At 45.3% G+C, this 27326-nt stretch overlaps 1 protein-coding gene across 4 annotated transcripts in view; it reads left to right on the forward strand.

Annotated features, from left to right (window-relative positions):
* The first annotated feature begins 255 nt into the window (after positions 1-255).
* dyrk1b (dual-specificity tyrosine-(Y)-phosphorylation regulated kinase 1B) overlaps positions 256-27326 on the forward strand; it is a 30097-nt gene continuing 3026 nt past the window's right edge. The window contains exons 1-10 of one of the 4 annotated variants that reach the window (XM_028424994.1): positions 256-954; positions 22532-22695; positions 24043-24162; positions 24237-24425; positions 24597-24744; positions 25868-26017; positions 26089-26225; positions 26414-26560; positions 26759-26899; positions 26986-27106. In XM_028424994.1, coding sequence (XP_028280795.1) covers positions 22630-22695; positions 24043-24162; positions 24237-24425; positions 24597-24744; positions 25868-26017; positions 26089-26225; positions 26414-26560; positions 26759-26899; positions 26986-27106 — 1219 coding nt within the window. In that variant the 5' untranslated portion in view covers positions 256-954; positions 22532-22629. Of the gene's footprint in view, positions 955-13072; positions 15024-17726; positions 17802-18068; positions 18088-22531; positions 22696-24042; positions 24163-24236; positions 24426-24596; positions 24745-25867; positions 26018-26088; positions 26226-26413; positions 26561-26758; positions 26900-26985; positions 27107-27326 lie in introns of those variants that run through there. The other 3 variants (XM_028424992.1, XM_028424993.1, XM_028424995.1) reach the window with 3 other exon arrangements.

A 27326-nucleotide genomic window follows, 5' to 3' on the forward strand; every position in this document is an offset into this window, starting at 1 on the left:
CTTCAAGGTCCTGCAGCTTCATGTTATAACGTTCATCCTGTTAAAACTGTGGACAGATCTGCAGCTTCCACGCACAAAATAAGTCAACAATTTTAAGGATTTAAGGAGGAAGTTTGGGAACTTTGTGTGATCGTACGCGCTGGATTTGTTTTGGCAGCCATTTTGTGGGAAATTAACTCTGGAGCGCGCTGGGCCGTACTTGCCTGGTGTCGGGAGTGCGCTTCCAATGCAGCCCCTCTCCTTTGACCGATATTAACATCACAGAGGGGCTGGCCAGCACACAGCTAGCGGTAGCGGTGCCTACAAAAAAAAAATACAAGAGTTTTTTCCACAGCGTCTGCAGGTCCGGTCCATCGGCTGGCCGCTGCCGCCAAAGCAGCCTGCAGTTTGCGGACTGTCTTCCTTCAAACTCCGATGGCAGTGTTTTATTAGACAGCTAGCATGCTAGCTACTAGCTAGCTTGCTAGCTAGTTAGCTCCTTGCCTTTAAATCAATTTTAAAAGCGGACGGGATTTGCTTATCCATCTGCCCCACACTGTGTTTGCAAGGTGATCTCTTTATGTTTTCGAGAATACACCTCGATTTAGCAAAGTAAGTCTGCAGGATAGAGGAAAAAAAAGGGGGGGACTTAAGTTCGAGGTGTCCGTGGTTGAGGCGGCGGGCTGCCCACCTCCCCTTAGGCACGGCTAGCTGTGCTGCGCCGGCAATCGGTCCCCATCGACACCCCGCTCCCTGAGCTCCGGAGAAAAGACAATATCGCATTTTGACTGGAAACGTACACCGCCCGGATTTTACCAAGACAGAAATTCTGCATCTTATTGTGTGGATTTTTTTTTTGCTGTGGAAGAGAGGGACGGCTGACCCAGGGGAGGGGGCTCGGTTCGTGTGGACGAAGTGAGATAGTGGTTCCGAACATGGCTGCTCCGCGGAACTTGGTTCGACACACTGCCTGAGGTAAGAACCGGCCGGTGTTCGTTTGTGTGTGCATGTTTGGAAATGTGGGGAGTTGTTGTTGTTGGTGGTGGTGGTGGTTGTGGTGGTTGTGTGTGTGTGTAACACCGGGGGCTTGACAGCCGAGCAGCGGGGACGGAGCTCGGCTGAATGTTAAACGCTCCCCCCGCTTCTCGCCCCTGCCACCTGGCCTCGTGTCACCATTCCTCCGCCGCCGCTGCTGCTGCCGGCCATATGGCTCCCGGGGCAGGCTCGGATAAAAAAATAAAAAAAAACAGGCAGGGTTCCTGTCGCTGCCGGACTGTGGATTGTGATTAACAAATTAAGACGTGCCAGGCGCAGCTGAGACGTGCTGTGCGGTGATGGATCCCTCAGTCCGTCTTCGTGCAGCGTCGTCCGGGTCTAGCGATGCAGACCCTGCTGCCCTTTCACTGACTGCACATCGTGGTTCTGAACGGCGGCGGCTTGTTGGTCAAAGATGCATAAATGGCCGATGTGATCTGTGTGTATCTGAGCATCATTTCAGCAGCATTAATGCTGCGACCTGCTTTGAGTTAGCGCACGACACCCAGCAGGATGGGATGGTGCCGGCGGAGCCGGGCGGGCAGAGGGAGCTGGCAGATGAATAAATGTGTTTCATCATGATGGAGACGTGTTGATTCCCTTCAGGTACTGGTGGGGGGTTTTATCCCGGTGTAGGTGCCAGCCAGCAACCAACCCCGGACTGTCCTCGGTGGACCTGCAGCATTTCATCAGCTAACACTAGCCGCTAGCTTAGCTACCGCATCAGCCCCAGCCCCTACCCTGCCCTGGAGTACAGGGACTCAGGTAGACTCAGTTGCCTGGAGATGGCTTCTCCTGTTGGAGCAGAGAGGCAGAGCCGAGGCTCATCTGGAGGAAGCATGACTTGACATCTTTCTCTGTTTTTTCTCTGTGGCTGCTCATCAGAAGATGTGGTCTGAACTAGTTGACTGTTTAGTTGGCCAAGAAGGTTTGTCACAGATAACCCACACCCACACATCCACCCCCACCCACCCCACCCCCTGCCTGAAAGTAGTTTTTAGTTTTAAAATGGGGGACGGCTCCTTCCATGATTTTCATCCCCTCCCTCGGAGTCAGGATGTGCTTACTCAGTGGCCCAGTGTGAGCTCCCAGGCAGCCGCAGTCCCAGTGAGGCGTGTTACCAGTATAACCAGTGAAGGAGCCGATGGGACTGATTGACGCTCAGACCATCTGACTTCACCTCTGGACCACTTAGGTTGCTTCCAGAGTCTGGCCACAGGCCTCCAGCAGACAGCCTGCTGTGTAATGACAGCGTACCTGTTTCCACACTTTGACTCGTTCTGAAACTTACCAGGAACTCCAGCGTTCCTTTTGTTGCATCCTCCGCTCGGTGTCATGGGTTTTTCTTTGCACATCTTCCTACTTACCAGGAATTATGCCCCCCCCCCCCTACTCACAAACATGTAACTATATCTAAATGATGTGATAATCCTGGGTGTCATATTTATTGATTAGGTGAACGATTGAAACGGGAACATCCAGTGTTTTCCATTTTCTCTTCACTTATTTTTTAGTTTTCACCCTGATTTCTTCATCATTACTTTGATTTAACTTCATGAGAGAGAAAATGTGCTTTGATTTTTACTCCTGTGCAGTGTTTCTTGTCACGCAGGTCAACGCCGCCAGATCTGTCGTGCTACATGTTAGCCGTTCGCCCTAACCTAAATCCCATACAGTGCATTCTAATATGAGCCGGTGTGACTCGAAACCGTCCTTTCTCTTGAACTGCGTGTCTTCTTACTTCAAGAAGTACATTCCGACAAAGGATTTCTGAGTTACAAGAGAAAATTTCCACATTTTGCTGCCATATTGTTCTGGCTTGAAGAGCAGATATACCACAGTGTAAGTGTTCGTCCAATCAGATGCAGGCAGGAAGAGTTTGTAAGCAGAAGATGGCGGCAGACATGGGTGTGAACAGTAGCCCAGCAGCACAGAAAGGATGAAACACCTGATTACTTCAAAATCCAACTTTTTCCATTCTATGCCTGTTTGGGTCCATTGACTTCACGTGCATTCACATCCTCCCAGTGTTTGGTCATGTTGTATACTGCAGCTGAACGGCAGCTCTCTGCATGTCGTCTTAGAAATTGGGGTTGGTGCCATTGGCTGCGGTCACATGAAGCAAATCTCATGGATATCATCAAAATACTTCAACAAGCAAACACTTGATCCTCTTTGCAGCAGCGCCTACAGATGGAACGCCACACTCGTTTAACCCCTGGCCCCAGCAGCTGGGAGCAGCAATCACTTGTTGGTGTTTTTGCATGTTAGTCCACCGGGCTCTGACATCAATGCTGGAAGTTTAAAACCAGTCTAACCTGCAGGAGGTGTTAGGGTTGTGTTATGTTACTGAACATTTAAACACTCTACAACATATCTGTAGGATTCAGATCTGGGCTCTGACTTAGACAGCGCCCTCTACGTCTCAGTGGATCTGCCTGTGTGTGTGCGCTCCTGTTGAAAGGTCCACTCCTGGGTCAGCTTAGAGATAGATGGTGCCACATCGTCTTCAAACACTCTGACATGATACAGACGTTGAATCAGTGGATGAAAACCTTCCAGTCTTTGTGGAATCACCATCTGCACCGCCGCGCTTCTCTGTTGATGTGAGGTTCATTTACTCTTAAGGACAATATGTGAAGTCAGAGATGTTATCAGGGAAAGACGAGCCGCTCGCACAATCCTTCACATTTCTGTGAAAAAGTTGTGTAACACCATAGATGGTTTTGCACGATGTACGTCCTGACCCTGGTGTCCCGGCAAAATCCAGAAACTATAACTTTTAAACCTTTTTTTCTAAAGTACCTTTACCCAACTTTGGCAGAAAACGTCTGTGTAAAATCAAATCTAACATCTCCAGTTTGATGCCTCTGATTTTTAAAGTGTTAGTCATGGCTCTGTTAAGAGGCTGAAGAGGACTTTTAATTTGAAATGATTTCAGGAAGTGCAGAGTATGTATGTGAAATCCAAGCATTAAAAGAATAAAAGTGTCATTAAACTTTATATTTAAACAATAATTATCTTCGATTTTACCACATTACATTCTACAATAAATATATGACACAGAAATTAGCCTCGTTCAGTTAGCATGACCGCTAGCTAAGTTTTCAAGCGATGATTCTTAGCTAACGTCAGCTCTTTGGCTGTTGCCATGGGAACTCTTCTGAACTGTTAGTGCAGTGTGATGCAGTTTAATAACCTCCTTAATTCAGTCGAGTGCACGTGCACGCAGGTCAGCTGTCAGGTAAGGCTACTGTACTGAAACAGTTACTGTACAGTATTTACATACGACTGGAGCTTTACACACAGAAGACACTGATCAGTGGTCGACTGTCATGTGACTGGTCGCACTGATGGAACACCTCTACCACAGTGACATACAGTAGCATGTCTGTGACCGTGCAGCTGAAACCACGTAAAGATTCTACAACAGGTCCGTGGTCTGTGGTGTGTGCAGTCCACACCGGCCGCCATGTCTTCTTGTTCATCTTCTTCTTGTACGGACACCAAAAGCACAATTTGTAAGATGTAACCTTAAAATGCCACTTCTGACACTTTGCAGAGAGGGAAGGACAAGTTAATAACACTTTTAAATGGCTGAATGCTGTCTGAGTCAATGGTCCTTAATTGGCTCTGACTGAATTACAGAATTCACATCAAACCAATCAATACCAGATTTAGATATCATTCTTACCAACACATCTGCTGACTGCACACACCGATAGCCTTCCTAGCTTGTACACTGTGTGCAGGAACGTCTGTGATGTCACCTGTAGATTACTGAGGAGCCATTTTGAATCTGTATACATGGCTCCAGCTGAGAAGCTGACGTGGGCAGGCAGGCAGGTGCGAAACGCAATCTGAGTCAGTCACTTCCTCGTTCCACCTGATCACACCCTTCATTTTTAATTGATTGATTTAATTGGTTTTTATTGATGTGTGCCTGTAGTCTGGCCTAAATGGACACATTGGTAATCGGCCATCCTGGTTCCACAGATCAATGACTGGCCCTACGCACCCTGGTCTGGGCACCTCTGAGCGGTGTATATGTGCCACTAGCTAACCCAAAACCAACGTAAGACACATGAACTGGATGTAAGACCTGTGGAGAAAAAGCACCATGGCCAGCCAGTACTAAGAGACGGGGGCCCACCTGTGACCCTTTGGGAGCAGATTTGGCAGTCCTGGTCTGTGTACTTAGGCCTGAAACTATTTTTATTTACCTCTTTGTAGTTTGTAGAAATGTTTCTAGTGCATCTCTCTCTATAGAATGGAAGTAGTTAACCTCTTCCTGGCAGCATTTTGTCACAGAGACGTGTGGCTGGATGGTCAGGAAGGCCAGGTCCTGTAGTTCTAGATATGTGAACCACCTCACTTGTGATGAAGACTTTAGGGACATCGGTCTGGACGTTTGTTTGCTGCTGGGTGCGCAGGGACAGACGTGGACGCCATCCTGTCGCCCTTCTCCAGCTCTGCTTCAGCTAGCTTAGCACACAGCATGTATTTCAGGTCACCGTGAAGCCCTGGTCTGATGTCAGAAACCACAGCACACCATCTAATGGGTTAATATGCTTTCTATCCAGATATTCAGCCCTGCAAATGGAGCTGAGAGACATCCGGTGTGTAATCAATAAAGACACCAGTGATCATGCTACAGTAGCATTAATGTTAGGAACAGAGACTTTTCTGTGACTGTGTCTGTGACTTACAGTCAGAGGAGCAGAGCCAACGGCTGCCCTGTGTCTCAGTAAAGGTAAAGTAAAGGCTCCACTCAGACTCCACTGTTTTGATAGTCAACTGATCAATAATTAATGATTAAGTGAACCATGATTGTGTTACATTTCTGTTGCTACATTGTGTATTTCAGCTCCAGGGTGACAAATACAGGCGATGATGTAACCAGCTAAGTCTACGGTTTATACATACAGAGGGTGGAAGGTGCCATCAGACCTGTGTGCTGCTCTGTTCATCAGCAGCCATTAACGGGACTTTACGACTGCACCTGCTGGATACAAGCTGCAATAACAACACCCAGCTCGTCCTGACGCCGCGCGTTTCACGCAGACCTCTGAGGTCGTACCTTGTACAGGCAGCGTGAAAAACACAGAGAACTCCCCAGACCTGTCATGGACACACAGCCCAGACTTAATTAACTCAAGCTTTTGCTAGTAACTAACCAGGTTTCCTGGAAAATGATTGAACTGATGACAAAGGTCTGAAATTTATGAATGAATTGTTGCTGGAAGAAGAAGTTAGCATGTTAGCATCACCACAGATCAGGCATGCTGGTGAAAGCAGCTCAAGTTAGACATTTATCTTTTAATGTCAGTATAATCCAGGTTATTTTCAGCCTTATCTGTGGTAGATGGTTGTGAATTAATCATGGTGACGGTGTGAGACCGACACACACTCTCAAATCAGAATTGAGGAAAGTTTTGATTCCATCCTGGGACCCAGATAGAGACAGACACAGACAGCCATGGTCGTTTTTCCCACTCATGTTTAAAAACTATAAGACTGAGCTGTCTTTTGTAGCATTTATTACCGTTTCCTGTGCTGCTGCATCTTTTTGGGCTTTTTGGGTTTGAACTTAAAGACCAGTACCTTGTTGACTGAAGGTCCTCACAGCCTCTCAGCGTCTCCTGCCACAACACCGAGTCAGAGCAGCAGCAGAGAACAGAATCTGCTCAAACTGACCGTCTAACAGCTGAGAGCGCCTGCTAGAACTTGTTGCCTGGTAACCAATGACGCCTGTGAGCAAATCCACACTGAGATATGAGAAGTGAGGTCCTGCATCACCAGCCTTTGGGTCTGAATGTGGAGCGTCCAGCTCAACAAATCCTGCTCACTGAATTAGTGTTTTTAAAACGTATCAGCTGAGAACTTTTTATTTGTATTATGTGTGTACTGTCCTTCATAAGCCACACCCACTGATGGGAAACGCTCAACACCACAACCATCACTTAGTCGCTGACTAAAAACTTGAAAAACTAGAAACCACATTCTAGTAGAGCAGATTTAACAGGTTTTAACAGCTCGTACCTCCTCCAGAAGATATTTGGCTTTCCAAGAACCGTGGTTATGACCTAGCTGAAGCCTGCTAGAGTCACACAGGAGGTGAATCTCTGCAACAACTGGCACCTCTTCCACACACAACCACCATGTTGGTCACAGTGTCTGAAAGTAGCCTGTGCAGCCGTCTACATGCATGAGCTAACTGTCCACGCAGTTCCTCACCTATTGTATGCGTCCTGCCAGCTTTTACTGTGCAGAAGCTTTTTGAGCTTTGGCTGCAGGTGTAATCCTGGACTGCATCGTGGACGTGGACCCACTGCTTTGTCGGTCATGTCCTCCATGTTTTTGATTTAACTCGGGTCATGTTTGCTGTCTGGGTTGAGTCGCGTTCGCGTTGGTTCGTTGGACGTATTTTTGATTGAAGGTTTGATAGTTGATAGTTAGCACATGACTGAAGCTCAAGCTAAATTTAACAGCTGAGTAATTGTGTGATTTATAGTGAAAACAGTGAAACAGGTGTTAGTCAGCTTGTGTGAAGTTTGAGGGCCTGAATGTGACCACCGACTTCACCTGCAGACCTTCACTCACGGCGCTCGTGTCTGTTTAATTGTAAACATATGTTTTCAACAGTTCAAACTACACTAACATGACATGTACACAATAGTTGTAGCAGAATTTACACCGGTTTTCTCGGCATTTGTGTCACTGTGAGGCAGCAGCGTCTCTCCCTGTGTACTGTATGCAGTGTTAATTTGGGTGAGTGAGGGGGTTGTTGCATGTGGCCCCTCCACCTGTCCTTACTGGGACTCTATTTCTGGGTCTCACATTGAAACTGACTATGTCTCGCCTGGCAACACTATATATAATACGCACTCTGTCTGTGTGTGCAGGTGTTATTCCAGTCTTGACTGCTGGAGCAATGCTACACAGGCTCATATGGACCCAACTGAACCCTGAATAAAGAGCCAAGCTCACACATGGGCCATCTTTAGGGTTTAATCAGTCCTGCACCAGAGCCTGGTCACTAATAATTCAGCATCCATTAGGTGCTTCGTGACGTAAAGATCCAAAAAATCTAAACAGAGCAGCAGCTGACAGTGAACACAGTCTGAAACCTGCCCGTGTTCCCACAGCAGCACTAAACTATGGTAAATGAGCAGTGGGGTCAATGAATAATCAACACAGTCAATAATCATAAATCAGTTGGTGACATTAATTAGTTGCTGTTGCACATATTATTCACACCGTGGAGGAGAACTAAACATTTTAGTGAAGGAGTGAAGCCTCTCACATTTTTACTGTCTCTGAAAGTTACATGTTTAACTTTGGGGTTTGATTTACTGGGAAAAATATAGAACTAAATTTAATTTATTTGTTATATATCTGCCCTGCATGTCCTTTATTTTAAACAGACAAACATGGATATTATTTATTTTTAATTAGTATTTAATAAAAAATGAATATTCTCCAGCGTTAGTCCTGAAACGGAGCGGGCCCTTCAAACCCTCAACAGTAAGCATGACCAGTCTGTGTGTGGTGGAAGGTAAAGTCACCTTATATGACAGCCTAAATGACAGCCCTAATTAATTAAACTGATGAAGAAATATTCAGTGATGACTTTGGAAGCCCAGCAGATGAGAGGGGAGTGAACTTTTTCTAAAAAAAACAATTTGAAGGGCTCCAAAATTTCCTCTAACAGGAAAAAGTTGTTATCCAACTGAACGCATGTGCTCGCTGACTGCTATGCTATGCTATGCTATGCTATGCTATGCTATGCTATGCTATGCTATGCTATGCTATGCTATGCTATGCTAGCTAACTCAGTTACTCACATCTGCTATTACCATTTTATTTATGACATACAATATTGATGATAATTCAGAGCTGAACTGAGGAAATCCAAGTCCTTTCTCCTACTGCAGCTAAGCTAGTTTAGCCTATAACAGGCTAGCGTCCTGCTAACCCCGATGCTTGTTGGTCGCCTCAGATTAAGCCTGATAATGGCAGCAGACCCTTGATGGCAGTAGACTCTGCTACTGCAGGTTGGATGATGTTTAATCAAGATGGCAGATGGCCGTAAAGTTGCTTGTGCTTGTTGTTGAGAGCGCCCCCTATGGAACAGGAAGTTCAAACACTCAAAGATCAAATGGTTAATTTGCAGCTTGTTTGCTGTGTGTGGATGTGACGTCAGGAATACTTGGATAACTTTAACTCTTTATTACTGCTATTAAATCTTAGATATAAACACTATTTAAAATGTTCGGCTCCAGGACGGCTGTAATTAGCAGCTCAAATGTAACATCCTGGCTTGACATCATTGTTGAATCTTATATACAAAACTTGACCTAGTTTTTTTTAGGACGGTAGCTGTCTGTAAAGCATGAGAACAGCTGATGGACATGTTGTAGAGGAAGGAATGTGTGCACTGACACAGGATATAAATTAAAATAAGTAACTCTAAATAAGCAACTTTAGCTTTATTTAGCTTAAATCCTGATGTCTGTAGAGAAGGCAGCATGGTTATTTTTAATGTAATTTTTTAAACGTATTTATTAGTTTTAAATAAAACCGACCCTGCCTTCATTAAGCAGCTCACTCCCCTCCTGGCTGCTCCAGTCTTACATTTGATTCCTTTTTGCTTGTGTCATTCCTGCCTGTTTTTGTCTCTATGGCACCGCCAAGTGCTGAGAAAGAGAAGGGTATCTCCGGCTGTGAAGTGCTCCTCCACTCCTTGCTGAAAGCGCCCTGCAGTAGCAGCATGGTAATTCTGCTTCTCTATCTTTCCTCTGCATCATGTTTACCTAGCAACAAGCATCACCCGCGGCTGGCCATCCCATTGGTCATTTGAAAACGCACCGGGGACCAATGGCAGGGCTGTTGCCATAGTACAGGGTATAGTTGCCGGGTGGAATTTTGCTGCAAGGCACGTGAGTCTCAGAGTCTGCTTGCCTCCTCGCACTGCCGTGGTAATCTCTGCTGTCTGGTCGTTAGTACAGCTGAATGTGATTTAGTGAAAGCCAGTCAGTAAGTCCGTGAAGGGAAATACTAAAATTTATCTTCAGTATTATAACCAGAGCAGTAGAAGGAAGGCAGAACACAGGGCACGATGCAGCCAATCCCACAATACTGAAGCAGGGTTCCAGTTTATAACGAGCTTCATCAGAAGCATCTTTATTATTGTGCTTCAAACAAAAGACAATGAGAAATAGAAGAGAATGTAACAAAGCTGCCAGGTCCACGCTGCTGTGAAAGGCAGCGAGGCACATGTACAGCACAGAGCAGCTTCTACAGCAAGAAAAGATTTTTAAAACATTTAATCAGCATTTATTTGTTACTGCTAATTACACCTAAAATAGTACATTTAAATATTAAAGATTATTGCTAATTTAAGCTTTTCTTTTTGTTCATGACATATCTGTTAATGTTAGTCATTTACAGTGACTGTAATCATGTTAAAACTCCTGGTAATTATGGCAGAAAATGACACCACAGTTGTGTAGGTCAGCTGTCATCAGCGGCACACACCGGTGCAGGATGTGTTATTCTTCTGTCTAATTGTAGAGCTTTGAGTGGCATAATGAGACGGAATGGGACAGCCTCACATGCACACAGTGGAGGGATGACTTGTTTTTATTTATGTGTGCACAGCCACAGTGTTGTGCTTTGTTGGCATGTGCGCACAAATAATATAGACTTTGATATTAGTGAGTAAATTATGGTTTATAATTAAAAATAAACTTTCTTGATGCTGCTCTCCTGCAGCCTGTTTTATGTTTCTATTGAACGGATTTCCAGATTTTGTTCTGTTTTTGTAATATTCTTATTTTTATGATGAACACTGCCGACATTTCTTGTTTCTAATTGGCCCCACGTTTTATTAGATACAGAAAACAACATAAACTTCAGTATTTTCTTTTTTAGTTGTGTTTTGACTGCAGATTTGAAAACTAAACACATCAGGTTTCCTTTCTTTGTCTGCGTGTCTGATTTATTATAAACACACCTTAGTTATGGTCTTTAAGGGATTCAGTTCCCTTATTTCCACTGGTGGGGATGGATGGACCTTCAGTTTCTGTTTTGATCACGTCAAATAGTCACAATCAATGAAAACACAACACCTGAAATATCAAATGTTTATGACAAAATTCTGAGAGAAAAATGTTCAATTTCATCATGGCGGGTTATCAGGCTTGGTATCTTATTCTAAGCAAAAACTTTTATGCATTGTAGAGTTTACTCTGAAATATATTTCACTGTGGCTCACTTGTGCACTTTACAGCATTTTATGGGTTAATCTCGCACAAAATAACAACAACCAAAGTTAGGTTCATCACTGATTTTATTGGTAAAAAATATATATATATATTTCACAGTTTTCACCTCTAGACCTAAGAAAGTGTCAAACACTGCAGTTCCTCCCGCAGCCTCCAGGGGGCTGGCTCTGAAAGTATGTCAGCCACAGACCTCCATGTTTACAGCCTGCTACATGAACTGCTTCAGATTTGTTTTTATTTGTTTTAGGTATATGAATAACTTATAATTGAAGGCGGGAACGCTTTGTGTGACAGCACCTCACGCTCCACCTATTTGACTGTATTTGGATTAACCAGGAGCTTAGGTGGCCAACATGGCGACAGTCGGGACGCCTACAGAAACCTGTGGTTGATCCATTAAGATGTAAATCAGAGGAGTAAACATGATCAAGAACATCCTCTCCTGTTGAAAGTGCACTACTTTTCTCCGATGTAGCCCTGGAAGATGATCGGGAGGATCTTCCATCTGATAATGACATTATTCTGACTGCAGTGGACTCTCCATTACTTTGTTTTATCGCCACCGTTCAGCTCAGGATACAGATGAACAGAACACGTCTGAGAAAAGCACCGGGTCTGAGCGCCGTTTAGGGGTGAATTCTCCTTTAAGGGGCCGTCAGCTGGTTCCTGACACTGTGCTGAGCTGTTCCCAGGCAGCATTGTGCCTGATTTAGCCGGAATGGTCGGATAGCAACAGTAACAACTTTTAGCTTTGGCTGGTTTGTGACAAGTCAAACATCTCAGCTGTAGAGAGTCACTCAGTGACCATGTGCTTATGGAAGCCTTTTGCTCTGCTCCCCCCACCCACCACCACCACCTCCACCACCTCCACCCCCACCCTCGGTCTCCCCCGTGCTTCTTTCCCTTTTCTACCTGACATCTTCAAACTATTTCCGCGTCACTCCTGCCTCGCGCCGTTTGAAGAGACAAGGAAACTAAAGACGAGCGCCCCTCCCACAGCCAGCGTCAGCCGGCCAATCACAGCCAGGGATGAGACTTTATGTAGCCAATGGCGTTGCAGCTGCCATGGCGTCGGGTAGCAACAGAGCCCTGTGGAGGGTGCGTGGTGGTGGTGGAGGCTGCATCCACCCGAGCAGGGAGAAGTTCAGACATTTTTTTAAAATGAACCAAAATGAGTCTCTGTGCTCGGTGACGACAAAAACAAACACTAAACCTCTCTGACACACATTTAATGTTGACAATGAGCTGCGTTTGTCTAATTTAAGACTATAATTAACTATATTTACAAACTAATACCTGTTATTGACCACTGAGAAAGTAGTTATGAGTAAAGAATGCAGCAGATAGTTTGTTGACAGAGGACTGATTATATTATTTGGGATAAAACAACAGAAAAGTCCGAGTTTAAAGTGATGTTGTCCATGTATGCCTGTATATAAAGTTCCAGTATATATATCCCGTTGTTACTATAAATGGACAGGACGCGAGAGGGTTGCTTGGAACGAACTACTGCGCTCACAGGGAAAGACTCCGTCCCCTTAACTCGTGTATCTTGTTCATAACGCTTCATGAAGTCATGAAGTCTTAATAGATGTTAAAGTGACCCCCCGGTGTCGGGTTTTTTTCGCTCTGTACCGGTGTCTGTGGTGGTCTCGCCGGTACTTTGTGAAGCTACGCCAGGCAGACTCTCTCTCGCACCCCTGCGCGCTGACATGGTACGGTCCGCGCGGCGGGCAGGCAGGGCGGGCGGGCGGGGCGCGGGAGCCGTGTGGGGAGAGCGACACAGATTCCGTCTAACGGAGAAGCTGGGGAAGGGAAACGGGCGAGAAACATGAGTCCAAGTCGCCCATGTGAAGGTTTCCACCTTGGAGGAATAAAAAACTTACCCTGATTCCGAGGAGGACGCGTTTAGAAGGACATAAAGTGAGAGGAGAGTTAGCGGGAAGAAGCGGAAGGAGGTCCGTCAGGAAGCGAGGCGGCTGCCGGGAACTCCGGAGTCCTTTTATTTACTTTTGAGGGGACTCGCAAGTTTCGGTTTGTTGCCGTTTGTGATTACCCCCCAAAAAAACTGACTTCACCCGGATCCTGTCCACGCTCTGCTGAACCTAACGGAGTGTCAGCCCGGGCCGTCGGCGGCTTGTCCTGTGCAGGGAAGGGAGAGGGGGGTGGGGGGGTATTTGGCACCTAACCCCAGCTACTGGATCTAAACTTACCTCCCTAAAGTCTGCCCCAGTTTCACTCAGGGGGGACTCGGTGTGCGGTGTCCGTGCTGGTGATGGTACGTCACTTTATTCCCGCAAACAGCCGTGCTGGCTCGTGACTGTGGAACTTTCTGTGGAGCGACGCTTCTGTGTGAATTCAACAAGTTGCATCGGATCGGTTTGTTTACATGTGTTCACAGAGACATCCTTATGTGCTTTGTGTTGCTGTCTGCTTTGTAAACAGGCTGGTTTTCACCCACTGTGGGCGTGTGACGGGGAGCTGAGTGCTGAGAGCTCTGGCCGGACTGGCTCTTGGGCTTTGCCAGTGCTTGGGCTGTTTGTGTCACTGGATTATTATCACTCTGCACTGCCCCACTCTGTCCGGTGACGAGTCCCTCTGAAAGTGCCAGTAATTGGAGCTATTTTTAGTGTGAGGGATGGGGTAAAAGCAGGCAGCTGGAAACCCAACTCCCCTCCACCTCCTTTTCTTCCACCCCATCTATCACACTACCTCGCTCAGCCCACCTGGCAGAATGCTGGGCGAGCCCGGTTAACACAAACTCCACGTACAGCTAGTTAATGTGTCCTAGAAGTAGTCTGGAAGAATAACACAGTCGGATGAACGCGTTGCGCAGCGTTACACAGAATCTACTGGGACTTTTCCGACCATGTAGTCCTGTGGTCCCCTAAAGCACACAACTGGACACGTCAACTCTTGTTTTTGGATTACTACGAAGAAGATGGCTGAAAAACTAGCTGTGTACTTTTGGATAAACCTGCCCTGGACTAAGTGAACCTGTTGAAGGGTCTATGCCTTTTTATCCCTTGGACTTTTATCTCAGTGTAGAAGCTAATTTAGAAGAAAGGCCTACTTTTGATCGGTCACCAGCGATTTTAGAGTGGTATTCACCTCCAGCGCACAGAAAGAATGCATGAACTGCCGAAGCCAACGTAACAAACAGCTAACCTAACTAACCAAATATTCTCCCACCCCATATCCACAGAGAAACATAATATATAAATATATATATAAATGTAGAATGAGATATCTATATCTATAGTGTAACTCCAGAGAAGACAGATTGCATCCTTTATATTTTTACTTCAGAGAAACAAGCTGCCTGTAAACCAGTTCGTTGCCTTAGAAACCACAGTCACAAGAGAGAATTTAAAACAAAAAAGAAGAATTCAAGCCAGAGAAGACGGTGCCTTTAGATCGGTTGGATGGTTTCTCACCATTTCAGATTAATTTATTTAGTTGGATGTAAACTGTTGACGCAAACTCTGGGATTGAAGTCACCCCTGATGACAGTCACCTGACCCCCACCCCAATCCACAAGCTCCACCCCCTCTGTCAGAGCGTTTTTTTGATTGACAGTGTTTCCCTGCTGGACTGAACATTTGCCAAGCATTTCCATGGTTGTCACATCGTCATCCGTGGAAGACAAGACTGTGTCTCCATGCAGGATGGTCCAGTCTGAACCCTGGATCACCTCAGCCCTGCTTCGCAAGAACAACAGTCAGTACACACAGAAACACACACACACCTTCCTACTCATAACAACACTCTTTTCTTACCTCACAGTGTGTGTGTGAGAGGTCTGTGTACACGCCAGTTTGTGCGTGAATGTGTTGTTGTAGCCGGACATGTTGCACTTCTTTGTGTACGAAATGGTGACATGGTAGTTAAAGTCTGTGCATAGTTTGACATGGGATATATTGAAAACCACGCAGTACGTCAATAAGTCTGTCTTGAAATCTAACTTTTCTGTATGCATCTATTTAACCCTTAGAACCCAACCCAAACGGACATCACTTCCTATTTTCAAATCACAGCAAGGTGGCTCAAATATCTCTAAAAGCTGCACAGCCTGCCCTTTGTAGTAACACCCGCAGCCTGTCTGTGCGACGAAGTATTCAATTTGCCCACGTTTAGCAATAACAATCAGGACACACCTCTCAGGACACACCTGTGCATTCTTCCTCTCGTATGTTACTGACATTAACTGTATTTCTGAACAGCACATATGCCATATTTTTCCAAGTTGCTAAGTCAAACAGTGTCCCAGCATCATGGTTGTGATATTTCTTGATTCAAGCTTGTTACAGAAAGATTGAAGCTATTGAGTTTTCTCTTGATGTAAAGTCTAGGATGAAAAATCACAGGAAATATCTGGTACATCTGGATAGCCTAGACTGCCCTGATAAAAACAAGGTAAAAGCCTAAAAGTGAAGGTAGAGACTATCCTCATTAAAGCCAGAGTTATTTTTTTGTATCTGCTGTTGCAAAGCTTTTAGGGCAGCTTAGTCCTCAGACAGAAATATAGTAGTGAACTATAAGCAGCACAGTTGGACCGGGTTCTGGGTGCACATCCACAGATGGACCAATCTGAGCTGTTAACTTAGCCTGTGAGTTAGTGTGTGGACGGTGACCTGATGTTGAAGAGAACGTTTGGACCCTGAGGCTTAAACTGTTGCAGAGGACGAGCCGAAATTTCAGGATTTTCTCAGATTGTGTTTTCTCTGTTGTGAGTTTCCCCTGTGAGGGACTAATAAATAAAGGATTATCTTATGTTAGATATGGATTTACATGTGCAATAAGTCAAGGAATCCAAGTTGTTTCTTTGTTGTCTAACAAACTCTGCGTCGTCTACAGTACATAGATAACAGGTGACTTGATGCGTGTCTGTGGGAGGAAGCATGAGGAAAAGCCATGCTTGATGTATTGTTCCATTCTTGCCAAATGTTCTACAGCTGAGTGGACTTTATTGTTGTTTAAAGACGTGTCGGTGTTGTTTATGTCGGTGGGTTTGGTTGTGTTTCATTCTAAGAACAACAGCAGAGTTATAAATGTGTACAGGTGTCATCTCCACCCTCCTGTCTGTGGTGTACAGAATGTGTGGGTGAAATGAGCCAAAGCGTGGCCTTGTCCTTGTTTACCTCAGCGGATCTTTGCTGTTAATGAAAGAATGTGTCCAGTGGCCACACGTATTGAAGCTAATTAGCCTGAGTGTGTGGCCAGCGTGTGTGATCCCATCACAAGCAGACAGCTCCGAGTATGTCAGCTCACAATAGACACTAGAATGCATCCATGTGAGCAGGGTCCTTGGAGCTCCTGTCCAGGTGTGACGGGATCACCAGTCTGAGCAGTTCAGCTGATTCTCACCTGGTTCCTGCTGACGTCCCAGTGGTGTATGATTAAAAGGCACATGATGAAAGTGTTGTTATATGGTTATAGAACACAGCAGCACTGCTTTGTTTACACAACACTGTGTTGACCTTATAATGTCTTTTAAATGATGCACTGTGTGTTATGTGTGTTTGATTGGATGATATTTAGTCAGTTTAATGGCCATCGCAACACAGAGTTTACCAGGTCATGGATTTAGATCAGGTAATCTGTGGGTGTATGATTGGTTGTATGTGCTGAATGTGAGTCAGATGGTTCATTTTAACATTGGATTATATATTATAGGTTTTTAATGACAGGCTCTGATGGGATGTTCCGTGAAAGTTTGGTGTCTCAGTATTTTTTCCTTTTCCTAAAACATCCAGTGTAACTTAATGGATCAGCTGGGTGCTTATCCATTAACTTACACTTTATATTGCTGTGCATCCAAATGTATTAGATCAATGTGTTGGACTGTCTGTGGAGGCTGTTGTTGTTGTTTAGTCTTTGAGCTGAAAGCAGAGTTAGTCAGTGCCAAATCAGCAGCTGTGTTTAAGGACCAAACCTGCAGAGGTTGCTTCACCCTTTTAAAGTCCGGGTCTGTGGTCTGTGATGGAGTAAAGCAGAGGTCTTCTCTGTGGGGTTATGGTGCTGTCTCTGTGTGGAGGCTGCTGTAGAAGTATCTTTATAGAACCTGTTGCTTTTAACACCAACATGTCCATCAAGTCACGGCAATGTTAACAGGTGGCTTTTAATATTAGCCGTGATGAAACGCAGTGTCGTCACAGAATGACCATGAGCAGCCAACCACAGCCTCAGCCTTGTGTCAGGTGTGTCAGATAAACTCACACACTGTTGTGAAACACTGGATGCCTTTTGGTGCCTTATCGTTTTGTTTATCACTACATATCATACAACAGCTGCTGCTAGCTGCTGGTTTCCTGTGTCAACATATCAAGTGTTCAAATCTGTAATGTCACAACTGAAATATTTCAAACTTGAAAAATGTTTTGAAATGTTTTGTTGTCACAATAACACATGCAGAGCTGTCAGAGCATACAAACTCCTGACTGCTTCACATGCATCGGTGAGGTGATTAGACCTGCATGGTCACTGTGATGGAGACAGGTTAGTCCTGCTGTTACTTTACTTTTCTAGCTTTTAAGGCGATTTTTTTGACTTTAACTTTTGTTAAAGAAACATGTTGATTCTATAAAGCCCTCTCCTTACACACAGTGAAAGATTAATTGACCACATTCTGGAGACTTGCTTCCATCCAGTCCTCAGACGAGCCATGTCACTTCCGTGTGATGAGGACCCTGTGTGAGGTCAAAAGCTGATTGATTGATAGGCTGGGAAGGGAAACGAGAAAAGCACCACAGACTGTGAAAAACATCACCTCTGTGCTGTCTGTGTGAGTCCAGCTGTTTCTGCCTAAACTCCTGGTTGATCCAAGAATCACTTTTTCTTTTATAATGGTTAAACGCAGCACCTGAAACAAAAGCAAACGTCTTCTCCTCTTTCTCACACCAGGGTATTTTTGACGCTACAATTTTGCTACTCTATGCTGATTGGTCTGTTCAGATAGGCCCAATGGTGACAGGAGACCCTCTCTCGATGGCAGCCGGAGTCCTCAGATACATTTTGGATGCATCAGTCTAAATCTAGGATGCTGTAAAGTGGCCTGTGGTGCATGATGGAGTTAAAAGTTATTGAAGGTGATCTCTAGATTTGACACCATTCATTCTGATCTCTTTCAATCCCCCAACAACAGAACATTTAGAGGGAGTTCTCTCTACATATAAAAAGTTCTTTGCTTTGTCTCAAAGACCAACAACAACACATCATGAACAGGAGTTGCCTACATTTGCATTTGTTCTACTGATGTTTGTCACGGTGGGCAGATCTGCTGGAACATACAGCTTTTTTCCATCCAGCCTGCTGTTCACACCGTCTCTGAAAGTCATGGCTGGTTTATTCACACATCCAGATGTTTAGAAATCTGAACACAAACTCCTCGTCCAGTTGTTCACCTGTATCAGCTGACATCACATCCTGCCTACACACACACACGCACAAATGGATGAATGAATGACCGCACTGGCCTCTCCTGCAGCTACAGCTTTAGCTAAGTTATGTTGGGTGTTTGCTAACTATGCTAATGTAATAGCTTCATATTGTGTCTTCTGGTTATTATTTACATTAAGTCATTCTGCAGGGCATTGTGGGAAATTTCAGCTTTTCACAGATGCATCTTATACTCTGTTCCCAACATGTATGTGTGTGTGTCATTTGTGCATTGACTTTGTAATCATACTGTTAAAATCAGAGCTTCATCTCTCATGAAGCAACGATGATGACACTAGTATAGAAACGAACAGGAGTATTTTAATGAGATTTTATTGAAAGATATTTCCCCTGCAGCACATGACTCACTTGATTTTGACTTTTCACGTTGGTGTCATCATGACGCACTGCTTTGTTCTGCTGTGGAGATCGGTTGAAGGCTGTAGTGATCACTTTTATCCTGACTGTCCTATGTGTTGTTGTTTTTTTTTCTGCCTGGAGTGACTCCCCATTGTTGCCCTAAATATTGTTACATCATTATGCAACATCACAACCGATAAAGAGATGAGACAGTGGGCAGTGTCTCTTACTGAGGCATCATTTGGCTTAAAAGTAGAAGTGTGGGATGAATGAATAAATACATGAAGGATGGGTAGAGGTAGAGACGTTTGAGAAAGCAGGGAGGATGATGAAGGAAAGGGGGAGGAGAGAATGGTAGGTAGGGTGGGTTGAGTTGCTAGGGGAGAGTATGTCAGACTGTTGCTGAGAGCCAGGCTTGCTATTGGAAGCTACTTGCTTAGCAGGAGAAAAGCAGAAGAGGAGAGAGAGAAGTAGCTAATGAGTATTGTAGCCTTGTTGCTGAGACAGCACTGAATTTATTTATAGAGTGCTGGCCAGCCAGCCCTTAGATACCAACAGCGAATCAGCTGACAGAGAAAGAGGGGGCCTCAACCAATGGCAGTGCAGGCAGGGGGGGATGCCAGATTGAGGAAGTGCTGTGACTGCCTCGTAGTCTCTTAAAGAGACAGTGCAGATTTCTCAGTACTAGGCAGATATTCTCTCTCTCTCTCTCTCTCTCTCTCTCCAGCAGTGTCATATCCGTTACGGGGCCAGGGCCTGGAGCACCACAGCAGTCCCAGTGACAGCGATTTCTCTGCCTTTTCAGACACTAGCAGTCCACCATGCAGATCCTCATGCAGCCACAGAGCTCAGGTTGAATTCTGAGGGAGCTGTTTAAGATTAAGAAACCTTTATTAGTCCCACAATGGGCAAATTGCATTACAATTTGAAGGAATAGAGCTTGGAAGACGTATTCTATAATTACCAACGTGTATTTTTACATCTTCACTGAATAATAATAATATTATATATTTTTTCTTCGGCTGGTTTCTTCTGCAGTCCCCCTCTGGTCTTCCCTCACGTACATTTGAGATTAGCTCAGTGCTCTGACCTGCAATATGATCAGTCTGCAAGGCAGAAGGCCCAATCACACACTTACTCTAAACTGATTGGCTCAACTGTGGCTGACTTTTTTTGTTTTTTAACTTTCAGTAATTCTCTCGTTTGACAGTTTATCAGGTGGATTCTTGCTGCAGGTGCAAATATTAGACCCTGTCAGTCAAGGACAGTAAGACCTGCGCTGCTCTGACATCCAGGGTTTTTGTTCCTCTCCTGCATTAGTTTTCTTTGTCAGAGGAGGCAGTGACGTTTCAGTGCTCACTTCCATGTGGCTTCAGGGAGGAGGAAGCAGAGATTACATTTAGCTGGGAGTGTGATAATGAGGTTTGCTGGTGCTGCAGATCCACAGAACATGTCTGCCCTCTGCTTCAAGTATAACACTTCAACACCCTGCATGACAAATGATGGGTCACATCAGAGCGCCATTTAACTCAATATATCCGCGTACTTTGGATCTCACACTACAGGACACAGCAGGCTGAGCTTCAGCCGCTTGTCAGTGAGCGTGTGGACTTGTTGATCCTTATTTATCATGCTTATGTTTATGTTTAAAGCCAACATCATGTAATGTCCATTTTGGAATTTGCCACCACATGGTGAAGCCACAGCCACCTCCATCACTCCTCTCAGCCCTGCGTATGAACTGGAAGAAAAGATCTAGCTGGCTACTGGGCCACTCCCTGTCCACTGTAAATCAAAGTCTATATCACACGCATACAGAAGATTAGCTGAATTCTAACCAGCACACGTCCTGACTCACCGTGTAGGTGCATAGCCTAGCTGATGACTGAAATGTCAGATTATCTTAGCAGCTGCTCTTTTGAACCATGATAGTTAGAACACATTTAACTCCCTGGTGTGCTTCACGAGTAACAAACTGCAACAGGCCAAGAGCAGATTTAGCTTCCCCACAGTCACATTATAAGGTCTGAATATGTTCCAGGCACATGACACACATCCTAATCAGGGTCAGAGTGGCATGAATCCAGGCTAGTTTTCTCTCTGTTGTTGGAGTCGATTTGGTAGAGCTAATCAAGGTCTCTGATTAATACTACATATCAGTGGGATTCATGCTGTTTCACAAGATAAATACTATTCAGATCCTCCCTCAACTTACTACCAGCTCCATTTGGTGCTAAAGCTAGGCATACACTGCACAAGTTTAGGAAGAGTGTGTTTCTGTCTGTCGTGCGGTTGAAGCAGAGCTACTAGTGGATTCAGTCACTTGGATGGCTTTCCCTCACTGTACCTGGGCAAAGTGTCAGAGCGATGACTTCTGAAAGTGTCATAGACATGAGACACAAATATGACAGATACAAAGAGGAGGCCATGTTGTTGGAGCTGTGATTTTAGGTTTCCTGTCAACCAATGTGATCTAAGAGAACTGCTGGCAGGAAACACCATTCTTTGGCTGCCTTGTTAGCACTATTAGCAGTGCTAGCAAACAAACACCCACCTGCCTTTGTGCGATCAATCTTTATTGACAGTTACAGACAGTTTTGGAACTTAAGAAGCAAACCTGTGAACACACTGTCAATGATTGTACAGACATCAGTCAGTAAACTCACGGATCTGAACCTTTTCAGACATTTAACAGTGTTGAATTTTCAGTTTACGTGATAATAATAATCATTCTTCTTAAATGTTGTTGACATCATTCTTTAAAAAAACTCATATAGTGTAATACATATATTTTTGTTACCCTGCCTTCTTCTCACATTCTAAAGCATGTTACCTTGGGTTGATGACGCCACAGGTGTGTGTTAGCATGAGTGGTCGTCTGTGTGTGTGTGTTAGCCCTGTGATGTGTAAGGATGTGTAAGTGAGTAAAGCAGCTGGATGGGTGGATGCATAGTGTTTCCTAGGAAGACCTGATCTGAGGTCAAGGTCACTGAGATCTCACACACATCTTGTAAACATGAAATGTCAGTCGAGGTTCATAAGCCAACTTAGTTTTGAAGTCAAAGGTCATTTATACTGTGACCTCTCACGGTGTCCCAACTTGATGTGAAACGTCTAAAAGATGAATATTATGGCAGTTTAAATGCACGCGGTCAGAGGTCGACGTCACTGTAACAACACTTTTATCACACGTATCTGTGAGTCTGGTGTTTCCACAGGTTTTTATTGTCTAACTTGGACATATGTGATGCATAATACAGACACCGATGTGAAGAGTGACTGTGGTATGATGGCGCGTCTGATCTGCCGCCGTGCAGACACAAAGAGGGACGAGCATTGATTCCAAAGATGGCAGCAAAGCAGCTGATAAGAATGTTGGGGTTTCCCCTCTCTAATCATCCCTCTCTCTCTCTCTCTCTCTCTCTCCATAGGTGTAAGCAGCTCAGGATGTCCGCCCACCTCCTCCTCCTCCTCCTCCTCCTCCTCCTCCTCCTCCACTGCCCAGGGCTTCTCCCTCGCTGAGCCAGCCATGACCAGCCAGCACACACATACACACCCCTCCTTCAGCTCCATCCACTCCATGGCCGAGCAGCAGGTAACACGGTGACAGCATTCCCTGTCTCACCTTTTGATGCACCTCGTTGACAGAGGAGTGGTGTTCCAGAAATTTGGAGCAAATGTAATAATAAACCTGAATGTATCTCTTATGTAAAGGGCTGCAGCACAATCACCGTCCCTCTACAATATTCCTTTGTGTCCTCTTTCGTCATGTATTGTGCCAAAGTTCCAAATAATGCAGCAAACTGATTTTAAAATCATCTTTGTGAGGCAAAGACTCAGGCGTCCACGCTGTTCTTAAACCAGACATGACCACAGGGTGGAGCTGGAGAGGAGACAGGAGGACAACGGCTGCACAGCAGTGTCTTGTCAGTTATAGTTAAACCTCAGATTAGACAACAGAACGTAGGAAAAGGGTGCAGTCAGTGCAGTCATCTTCCCATCAGCCCGGGCAGCACTTCCTGGTGTTCTCCAGACATCACCTGGTGGAGCTCAGTGCGGAGCTGATGCTATACATGTCTGAAAGTTTAGTTTATTTACTGACTGGTGTCTAACCAAGTTTAGTTTAGATCTAATTAATCCATTCTTCATGTCGTAGACCAGGACAGAGGCCACAGAGAAAAGCAAGGCCTGTGCTTCCAGATCCACTCTGAGATAATCCACAGGTCGTGGGAATTCGCTAATCCCATTAACATGTGATCTGTGGATCTGGAAAGGAGCTGTGGGCTTTAGGTTCTTTGTGTTGATGAGAAAACATAAGTGCATGATATCACTGGCAAGTCATTGGTATCAGAAAATATCAACCTTAAAATATCAGCAAGTAAGATGGAGATGTCTGCACATAAGCCGGCGGTGATGAATACTCACTGTGGACCCAGTGTGTGCATCAAGAATGACATCATTAGATTGGTGTCCATTCATTTCACTGAGGAAAGGCTGGACTTTTTATTGTGATTAAGGGGAAAATGTGACTATATCAGAGAAAAGACAATGGCTAACATTCAGCGCTGTGCCTCCTTTGTTGGTAGACACACTGGTAAGGAGGGAGGGTTGGTTTAAAATCCACTTTATGTCTTCAAATTATTGACCCATGGAAGAAGACACATTCTGAGACATGATCACAGTAATGTATAGATACTTTTTTGGTCACTTTCACATCACGATGTACAGAAGAGAGGATCAGAGAGGAGGGAAAAATGAGACTTAATAATCCAGATATTACCAATACTGAGGTTGTCCGGATCTACTTGATATGTTTCTACAATATTTTATGCTAATCCAGATGCTGTTTACATATGCCTGCAGTAGCCAGGTGTCCAGGGTGTACTCCAGCCGGTTAGGAGAATGGATGGATTAACGTTTGAAGTGTGGCTGTCCTCTGCAGGTACTGTCTGATATGACCATACTCCAGCGGAGGATCCCCCCTAGTTTCAGAGACCCTGCCAGTGCCCCACTGAGGAAACTCTCTGTTGACCTCATCAAAACCTACAAGCACATCAATGAGGTACGACGTCGCTCAGCAGTCAACACCGCGCAGGGTTAAGGTGGCGTGGGACTAAGCTGTGTTTGCATCCACAGGTGTACTATACGAAGAAGAAGCGGCGGGCCCAACAGGTCCCTCCTGAGGACAGCAGCACCAAGAAGGAGAGAAAAGTCTACAATGATGGATACGATGACGATAACTACGATTACATTGTCAAAAATGGAGAAAAGTGGCTGGACCGCTATGAGATAGACTCGCTTATCGGGAAGGGCTCCTTTGGACAGGTGCGAAGGGAAACTTTAACCCTGTCCCTTACAAAATGTGTGTCCTCTCTGACATCAGTGGTTCCCTGATAGTCAGCTGTGTTTTACACCTAGCTGCTGCTTCTCTGCAGCACCACCTGAGACCTGACATGGCGGCATGTGATTCCTGAGTGTGCTGATGTGTGTTCACAGGTGGTGAAGGCTTACGACCACCATGAACAGGAGTGGGTGGCTATAAAGATCATCAAGAACAAAAAGGCATTTCTCAACCAGGCACAGATTGAACTACGCCTGCTGGAGCTCATGAACAAGCATGACACTGAGATGAAATATTACATAGGTAAGATGAACACACACACACACACACACACACACACACACATTAGAGTTAGTGGGGTGGAGGTTGTGAACCTTTAAATGATGCTTTGTTGGAGAGAAGGCAGGATCCAGGAGGAGCATCACAGGGTCCTCTGGGTGTACTTTGTAGAATTTGAGGACGGCTCATGAACAGCTTAAAGGTGCTTTGGAAATATGGAGCGCTAAGGCCTCCGTACACACCTCTCCTGTGGCCATACTGACCAACAGAAGATGGTGAAGAGGCAGAAATATAATTCCTCCACACGGGTACCCAGGCTTACCCTCAGGGACAGGTTTGGGGATCAGGACTCCATGTTTGTCCTCACTGAGAGGGGCTGGTTGAGGTGGATTGGACGATGTCCCAGGAGGTCTTTGAGAGACTCTGTCTCAGTCAGAATCAGTGGGAGGGACTGTGGCTCCTCCAGGAGGAGACGGGGAGTCCTCTGCTGCCAGGTGCTGTTATGAGCCCGGTGGATGGATGAATAATGGGATCCAAAGTGTTCATGATTATACCGAGAGGGCCGTGTTTCAGCAGCTGAACATGAAGCATCTGTCATAGGTGTACGTTTGAATTTTATTTGAATGTGAATTTATTTAAGTAAGGTGTCTGTAAGTTCTTGTTGCCAGTAGATGGCACTAGAGTTCAGGCTGAGGCTCAGAGTGAAGGAGGTGGAGGCTGCCCTTTACCCCACCTGGGTTAGTATTTAGATGTCTGACCTCCTGTGGGGTTAGGGTGATACATGCCCCAAACAACAGCAAGACACTCCTCATGTCTGAGCAGCAAGGCCTCCGTGTTAGGTGCTGCTGTCTGTGCATGCAGGCCTGACTGTGAAGGATCTTGTGGGGTTTTCAGCTTCTGTACTTGTTCCTTCCCTTTGTGATGCCTCCCATGGGTCAGCTTTGACATCAGAGGGCCATCTTGAGGATTTGAGGTTCGCCTCCTGACAGCGAGCTGTCACATAAATCTATGATGTAAAATATTTTTTAATGTTACAAAGTGTGGTTTAAATTTATTTCTTGGCCTGATTCCTGTTTGAGTGTAACTGCTAACCCTGCTTCTTGTCTCCCATCTGTCTCTGTCCGTCTGTCCTTCGATCTGTCTTCAGTCCACCTGAAGCGTCACTTTATGTTTAGGAACCATCTCTGTTTGGTGTTTGAGTTGTTGAGCTACAACCTGTATGATCTGCTGAGGAACACCAACTTCAGAGGAGTTTCTCTCAACCTCACCAGGAAATTTGCACAGCAGCTCTGTACAGGTGGGTGCAGGGAAACACAGGTGTGTAGAAATGAAACCAGCAGGTGTATGATGCGTTTTTCATCATTACAGCGTTATTATTCCTGGCCACTCCTGAGCTGTCAATCATCCACTGCGACCTGAAACCAGAGAACATCCTGCTGTGTAACCCCAAAAGATCTGCCATCAAAATAGTCGACTTCGGATCCTCCTGCCAACTTGGGCAGAGGGTGAGTGGCGTCCACACACACACACACACACACACACACCTGTCAGTTATATTTGTATTCTAATCACTGCTCTTCTAATGAAGAGGTCAGAGTGTTTTCTTATTTACTCTTTAACATTAAAATACATACGTTCACACAGTCTGTCGCTGAACTTCTCCTCCTCTCCTGTTTTTGTCTCCTCCTCTCAGATCTATCAGTATATTCAGAGTAGATTTTACCGCTCTCCGGAGGTCCTGTTGGGAATGCCGTATGATCTAGCTATCGACATGTGGTCTCTGGGATGCATCCTGGTGGAGATGCACACAGGAGAGCCTCTCTTCAGCGGCTCCAACGAGGTAAAAACAACAAATGTTTTTTTAATACATTCAACATTGTGTCAAGTGCGTCATAGAAGGTAAAGATTGCTGCTAAACATGTCGCTAACATCGAGATTCTGTGTCTCCTCCAGCACTTGGTGTGCTGGCACATTGATCCACATAAGGCAGGAACACTGATGTATATATGTGTGTGTGTGTGTGTGTGTGTGTGAACAGGTTGACCAGATGAATAAGATTGTGGAGGTTTTGGGAGTTCCGCCCAGCCACATGCTGGATGCAGCTCCTAAAGCCAGGAAGTATTTTGACAAGCTGTCAGAGGGTCTGTGGACAGTGAAGAAGAACAAGGACATCAAAAAGGTTCGTTCGAAACTAATATGACTAAAAACTGCTGCGAATATGAAGCACCCAGCACCCAGCGTGACACACCTGTGTGTTCTTTCCAGGAGTACAAGCCCCCGGCCACACGGCGTCTTCATGAGATTTTGGGAGTAGAAACTGGGGGCCCCGGGGGCCGGAGGGCAGGAGAGCCAGGACACGCCCCCTGTGACTACCTGAAGTTTAAAGGTACGTTAATACAGAATGAGTTCAACCTGTGAGTGCACACTGGTCACCAGAGGGGCTTGTGGCCACTGTGGGTTCTGCACAGTGATCATAAAATCCAGGAACAATTCATAAAAACATGTGAATAACTAATGTCTGAGATTCAGATGATGGCTAAAAGCTCACAGCAGTGAAGTAAACCTGCAGTCAGCTGCATCCACAGGGCCACTGCTCTCCAGCAGTA

The sequence above is a fragment of the Parambassis ranga genome, chromosome 16 (assembly GCF_900634625.1).
Source record: "Parambassis ranga chromosome 16, fParRan2.1, whole genome shotgun sequence".
Classification (NCBI taxonomy): domain Eukaryota; kingdom Metazoa; phylum Chordata; class Actinopteri; family Ambassidae; genus Parambassis; species Parambassis ranga.